Source organism: Psammomys obesus, unplaced genomic scaffold (genome assembly GCF_907164565.1).
Source record: "Psammomys obesus unplaced genomic scaffold, mPsaObe1.curated_primary_1811, whole genome shotgun sequence".
Taxonomy (NCBI): Eukaryota; Metazoa; Chordata; class Mammalia; order Rodentia; family Muridae; genus Psammomys; species Psammomys obesus.
The window spans coordinates 7065204-7072692 of NW_026586550.1; the positions used below are offsets into that span (position 1 = coordinate 7065204).

A 7489-nucleotide genomic window follows, 5' to 3' on the forward strand; every position below is an offset into this window, starting at 1 on the left:
ACACACACACACACACACACACACACACACACACACACACACACACAAAGTGCCTATTTTTAAAACACCTGCAGAACCTTGAAAATAAAGTTACCATAACTGGGCACTGATTCCTTCTACCGAAAGCACTTCCTCACTAAATAACTATCTCCACAGTAGCAGAACTGTGAACAGCCATGTTTTCCTAGCTGTGACAGGACTTTCTGATACAGATCTAAGCAATTGGTCAATTATAAACTAAAGATGCACTAGGTTTTTTACCAGCTTTATTTCAATTTTTCCCATACCAGGACTCTCTTTCTGCTTTCTCAACTGCTTCTTAACTCTTAAGTTCTTTCTCACTGACATACTGAAAGAATAACCAACACTATACAGTAAGCTCAAATACCATGTGAACTGTCACCTCACAGTACTGCAAGTCAAACATGGACTTGTGCTGTTGCCTTTGATGAAAGATGAACAAACAAGCTGGAACATGCTAACTCTGAGTTTGAAGCCAGCCTGGTCTACAAAGTGAGATCCTGTCTCAAAAAAGAAAAGAAATCCCACCTGCCTTTGCCTCCTGGATGCTGGAATTACAAGATTAAACCACCACACCTATTTTACCTAATTTTTCAGAAGGTTAATTAAATGCCATGCATTACTAACAATGGGCTGTAATGAATGTGTCATTCAGTATGTTTGTCATTGTGCATCAGTGTACCTCCATCAACCAAGACAGGTGGCCATAGGATGCCATAGTATATAATATCAACAGATCACCATTACAGCTTGCTATTGACAGGAACATACAACACGGTATGTTGTAAGACTATTTAAAAACTAAATATTGCAAACAGTGTATGTTCTGGTTTGAATAGGCCCCATAAAGCCATGTGTGTGAATGCTTGGTCCATTGGGAGTGGCACTATTAGGAGTGTGGCCTTAATGGAGAAAGAGTATCATTGATAGTGGGCTTTGAGGTCTTATAAGCTCAAGTCTGGCCAGTGTGGCACACAATCTCCTTTTGCTGCCTGTGGATCAAAATGTAGAACTCTCGGCTTCTTCTCTAGTACCATGTCTGCCTGCATACCACCATGTTTACTGCCATGATGATAATGGACTAAACCTCTGAATCTGTAAGCCAGCCCCAATTAAATGTTTTATTTCATAAGCATTGCTGAGGTCATGGTGTCTCTTCAGAGAAATAGAAATTCCAAGGCAGTGTATCTTTCTAGAAAATTCTACATAACTCCATCATCCCCTTGATGATACAATGGCTGTTACTTCAGTGAATGTCTAAGGTGACTGATCAACAGTCACAGAGCTTCCCCAGTGAGGCTTTAAGAGATCCTTGGTGTATGAGAGGGCAATGAGCATCTGGCAGAGTAAAGCATGCTGAGTCACAGCCCCTTATCACTGCTCGGACTCACCTCAAGCTGGTGCAGCAGGGCTTTCCCTTTCTTGTTTATCTCTACCATCAATGTGAAGATGGCAACTTTAATATCCTGTTCTACCTGCTTTTGGTTTTGATTTACTTCAATTATTCTGAAAATGAAACAAGAGAGAGAAAATCTAAAATTAATGGTAGATTTTTCAAGTATTTAAATTGGTTATTTTAACAGCGAAATTAGACCAAAATGTTTTTAGTCTTTAAATGTTCTGTCTCCAAGTTCTATTTAAATTGTCTATAAGAGAAGACATTAAAAACAATAATTTAGTTAAGCAAAACTTGGAGAGTGAGTACATCTTAAAGAACATGGTCTTAAAGAAACATGTCACAGAGAAAAAGCAATATGCTGACCTAAAAGGATAGGACCCAGGAGTAGACCACAACTAGAATTTGTAGTCAAGATCAAACAAAATATCTGTTATGTGTGATATTCTGATCTCAGGTGTTTGAACTGATAATTTTTCAACAGACTGGAATAGAGAAGCAAAAGAAACAATAACAGTTTATGCTTCTAAAACGTTTGGTTTAAATACATAAGGTATTTAAACCACACATAAGGACCAGAGTTCAGACCCCCCCCCCCCCCCGACCCATATAAATGCAGCGTAGGTGTGGAAATCTGCCTGTAATTTCAGCCTGGGAAAGTAACGGTAGGATCCCCCAAGTGAAATGGCTAGCAAAACTAGACATATCAGCCAGATCTGGTTTTAACTGAGACCCTGACTCAATGAATAAAGTACAAGAGCAACAAATGATGATCCTTGACATTAACCTCAGGCCTCTACATATGTTACATTATACATGCACAATGTATATTTACATGACACTTCCAACACATATGAAAATGGGGGGGGGGGGTTGAAATAAGCAGCCAAGTAGCTGAAAAGGATAAAAAGCCTTACCAACCATAAACTGTTTGTAATCCAAAAGCTAATCTGATATTTCACAGTGAGTTTAAAAAAAAGATCTAGAAATGTATGCATTTACTGTCGATAAATAATTTATTTATAGTAGCATAAATGTAAACTTACCTGTTTTGGATTTGATTTCCTGTATACTTTATATATTTTGTTTTTTCCATTAGTTTGGTGATTAGAGTATCTATGATTACTTTTTGATTTTGAAAAGCTTCTTCTATAAATTGATATCTGAAGAAATAAGAAAATAACTTCACAATTATATCTATATAAAAAAGTTCAAAAGTTAAAAATCAAAAGTGTAGGGAGTCTTGTGGAAAAGTGGGAGGAAGGGTAAAAGGACCTGGAGGTAACAGGAACTCTACAACAAGACCAACAGAGCCAACTAACCAGGGCCCAGAGGGGCTTGTAGAGACAGAAGCACCAACCAAGGACCACGCATAGACTGGACCTAGGCCCCTACAGAGATGTAACAGATGGCCATCTCAGACTTCATGTGGGTTCCTTAGAAAGGGGTTTGGGTTTAGGTTTTATTGTTGTTATTGGCATAATTGTGTTACCTGATTTCCCTATAGAAAATAATTAAATGTAGTCTAACCATTTTCCAGTGTCCCAGCATTGGTATAATTATTATGCATTGTGTAACACATTATCATATATTTATTCTGTTACATTCTGCTTTGTATCTTTTCATTTTTCTTTTTACCAGCATGTGCTATTTATTTTTATTTATCTGTATGTTTGTGTGCATACGCATGCATTGCTTTCCGAGATCAGAAGAGAGCACTAGATCCCTGAAGATGTATTATAGAAGGTGTCCGATGTGGGTCCAGAGAAATCAATCCATGTGTCCTGCAAGAGCAGCAACTACTTAAGCCTCTTTGCTGATTTTAACCCTTCTCATTTATATAAAAACTCAAATTAACAAATACAATTTTCTTTACCATATTCTAATCAGAATATAGTATATTTTGGTAAATAGAATAATTAGACTTAAATTTTGATTCTGGTTAGGTGAAAAGTTGAATGAGTATGGTGATCAAAAGTAGCAGCTGTGGAATAATTTTCAACTAAAATGTCTGTCTTCTGTGAAAGTTACTCTGGATTTCTCCATCATCTGTATGTTATGTCAAGGTTTAGTTTTATTTTTTAACATGCAGGCGTCCATTTCTTCCAACATAATTTGTTGAAAACAGTAGCCTATCTACACTGAATTGCCTTGGCATCTGTGTAGAAAACCAATGGAAGTGTAGAATGATTCTAGACTCTGAATTGTGTACCACTGTGGCTATTTCTAGGGGTGAGATTGCTTTGTTCTCTGTTTTATTTCACATTTTCCACATCAGGGTCATAGTAGCTTTTTATACGAAATCTTAAAATCGGATACTGAGTTTTGTTAATTCATTTTTTTTCTTTTTTTCCCCACAATATTTTATTGATTTTTTTTTTTTGTGAGTTTTACATAATGGGAAATTGCACTTATTTCCCAGTCCTTCCCTAACTGCCCTCTATCCTTATAACCTCCTCCCCAAAAGAAAATAAAAAATTAAATTTAAATTAAAAAATCTCTCCATGGTATGTCACAGTATATATCCTTTTGCCTAAACAGCTTTAAATGCAAATATTCTTTGCAATACGTGGTCTGGTTTGAGGCTTCTGGCTTCTGCTGCAGTATCAATACTGGATCCTTACAGGGACTTATCCTTACACATGGATATCCTGCTGTTGCCCTGAGTCATGGAAATCCCTCAGCTTTGGTTCTGTAGGACTAGCTCCTTTTCATGCTCCAGCAGTTCCTAGATGGGTTAGGCCAGTTAAAAGCCCTGGATCTGGCTCTGCGTACTAGCTGAGTTGGTCAGCCTACCAGTTCTCCTGTACCCATGCCACAGGGGCTAGTTCTCCCCTCACTGTTCATGGGAGGGATGAGGTTAGCTTTCCCTTGTATAGCAGCTGACAAGGGATGAGGGGTGGAGCCAGCTCAGCCTTACCATGTGACATAACATGGCCCCAGGCACCAGCCCAGTTGACATCCATCCGCATGGCCTTTTTGTGGTAACACAGGCCACTTTGGACATCAACACAGACCCAGACATGGCCCTCAGAGGCAGCAGAGGCCCAGATATCACCATGGCCTCATGTGGTAGCACAGGCCTCTCACATCAGGATTTCCCTCACTATCTTGCATTTCCAGTTCCACCTTTTTCCACAGTGCACAAACTACTCTGCTTCTGTTTCTCTCCTATCTCTCTACCACATACTTGATCATAGTAATAGAAACTGGCCAGGCCTCTGTTCTTACTTTTTCAATAGTCATATGTGTGTTTTCATTTTGTCTGTTTTTGAGATGTAGTTTAGATTGGCCTTGAACTTGCTATGTAGCTGATGTTCACCTTGAGTTTCTGGTGCTCCTTCACACACCTCATAACTACTGGCCTTACAAATATGGACCACTTTCTTCCTTAAACAAATAGTAGCATTGCTATGTAGAAGACTTCTGAATTGTGGTGTTAAAGAATCTTTAGGTTGGTGCAATTGACAAATAAAGAGAAATAATATAATATTATTGGAAAATACTGAATATGGGCTGGCAAGATGGTCCTATCCCAATGGGTAAAGGTGCTTATTGCCAAGTCTGATGTTTTAATTCCCGAAACCACTATGATAGGAGAAAGTTCCCATAAGCTGTCCTCTGACCTCCACACACATAATGTGGTATGCATGTGTGCATACACATGTATACCTACCAAGTTTTAAAAAGACAGGCTGTCCTACCTGCTCAAATTTGTTGTGTCATCAAAAACCAGGAGCAAACATAGAAATGTTGCAAGGCAAAAATTTATTTTATGGCCAGGCCATATTTGTAGTCTCCTAGAAAGTAGGAAAGAGAAGTGGCCCTGACCAAAAGTAGGGGAGCCTTTTCATACTCAGGCTCTGAGAACCTTTGAGTGAAGAAGTGGAATTTTTGCAGTTAGTAATTTAGCTACCTATTTTTATGAACATGGAAAAGTACATGTTGTAGTGTTATGGTCAGCCAGTTCTTGGAACATGCCATGAAACATTTTATGATCAGCCAGTTCTCCAAACATACCATGAAAATGGAAACAATTTATGATGAATAAATCACAAGACTAATAGAGGAAGAACAAGTCAAAAAACAAAACAAACAAACAAACCAAACCAACAAAACTGTACCTTTAGCTTGGGATATGATTAGAGAAATACACCATAGGGAAATAAATCAAATTCTAACATTATGTTTAACTAGGAAAAGGAAGATAAAAATGGGAGTCAGTTGGCCTTAACAAAATTATGATTCAAGAAGTCTTTAGATACTCTTTATTTCAAGACTGTGGTAAACACCCAATAGTCACAGCTTTAGAGGCTTATACAGCTCATCTGACAGATGTAGCAAAAAGCAGTCAAAGATGTATTAGTAAAGTTTTTAACAGATTAACTATTTTGGTACTTCATAACCATGAAAGTTTGCTGAAAATAACCAAGCACATTCAAGATCATATCTAAACAGAAAGCAGCTTTGTTGGATAAATGGGAAAGACATTTGATACTATACCTTTTAACAAAAAGCTTTGAGTGACCTAAAACATGAGACAGCACTAACGAGTTGTTATTAACTTGGAAGACAAGATGGTTGTAGTTTTGGCAAACTATAGAACAGAAGCATGTGAGGACACAAGAGGGTAAACATCACAGAAAGAAGTTTAGGGTTGTCAAGATGGCATAGCAGGAGGGAAGGTTATCATTATTTCTAAACCAGAAAACCCAAGTTCCATCCTGAGCCTGACACGGTGCAGGAAAAGAGCTGACTCCTGCAAGCACAACATGTGTGCCATTAACATAGGTTTCCTCTCCTCAAACCCCCAACATAAATAATGAAATTAAGGTGACAGACACTCCTTAGACTGAGGCAGAAGGTTTTTTGTAAGTCTGAAGTTATTCTGATCTACAGTCAATGCTACATAATGAGATCTTTTCTCAAATAAAGAAACATTTTTAAACTACAAAAAGAGTAACTGTAAACCTGTAATTCTATATCCAGGAACACATTCTTAATATAAAATGAAGGTGAAAATGTGGGTGTGGTGGTACAGTCCTTTAAGTCCAGCACAAGTGAGGCAGGCAGGTGGATCTCTGTGAGTTCAGAGTCAGCCTGGTGTACAAATGAATTCCAGAATAGCCCAGGCTATATAATAAAGACCCTATCTCAAAAAATGTGAAAACCTGGGTTCCTCTATATTTGGTATGGCTTCAGTACCCTTAAGGTAAATGAAATACTGAAGAAGATCCATGAAGAAATAAAGAATGATTAAAATCATAGGTAGAAGCAAAGTTAAATGAATACTAACTTAGGCAATCAAAGTAATGTCTTGGTGTGTAGAGCATATACCATATAGTATAGGATATATTAGGCAGGAGACAAAAATTGTGTTCTAATAAGGTTCATTTCTAATCTAGGAAGAAGGTAAGTATAAATTAACACCAGATAAGGTGGTAATATCAAGAGTTGTCAGGGCCAGTGAGATGGGTCAGCAAGGTGTACAACCTGAGACTGATCCATGGCACACAGACGAAAGAAGAGAACTGACTCCCAAATAGACATACACAAACTGAGGTACACACAAACACACATGAACAATAAACTTATTTTTTTAAAAAGCCATTTACAACTGGTGGCACACAACTAAGATGGATCTCTGAGTTTGAGACCAGCCTGCTTTGTACAGTTCCAGAACGCACAAAGCTACATAATGAGATTCCTCAAAAACATCAACAAGACAAAAACAAAACAAACCAAAAGCAAAGCCTCACCAAAACAAAGTCTCCTCATTTTGTGACACCAGCAACTAATACCTTGTTATTTTAACAGCAGGTTAAGCCAGTGTAACTCTCAACATGGACTGACTTTGGCCTACAGGACATTTGGCAATGTCTTAGAATATTTTAAAATTATTTTTTTTAGCTGTCAATCATTGGGACAGGAGTACAGAGTACAACTAGCACCCAACTAATAGAGATCAGGATGCTAGTAACCCTATATCATTTCCCCAATGTACTGCCTGGACTAAAATATATAAAACTAACTAACTAACTAACTAACTAACTAACTAACTAACTAACTAAC

At 37.8% G+C, this 7489-nt stretch overlaps 1 protein-coding gene across 1 annotated transcript in view; it reads right to left on the reverse strand.

The window, feature by feature from the left end:
- Positions 1–7489, reverse strand: part of Trim24 (tripartite motif containing 24) — a 113804-nt gene that overhangs the window by 57222 nt on the left and 49093 nt on the right. The window contains exons 4-6 of the mRNA XM_055602037.1: positions 5921–6014; positions 2464–2580; positions 1413–1527 (exon numbers count right to left, since the gene is read on the reverse strand). Coding sequence (XP_055458012.1) covers positions 1413–1527; positions 2464–2580; positions 5921–6014 — 326 coding nt within the window. The remainder of the gene's footprint in view (positions 1–1412; positions 1528–2463; positions 2581–5920; positions 6015–7489) is intronic.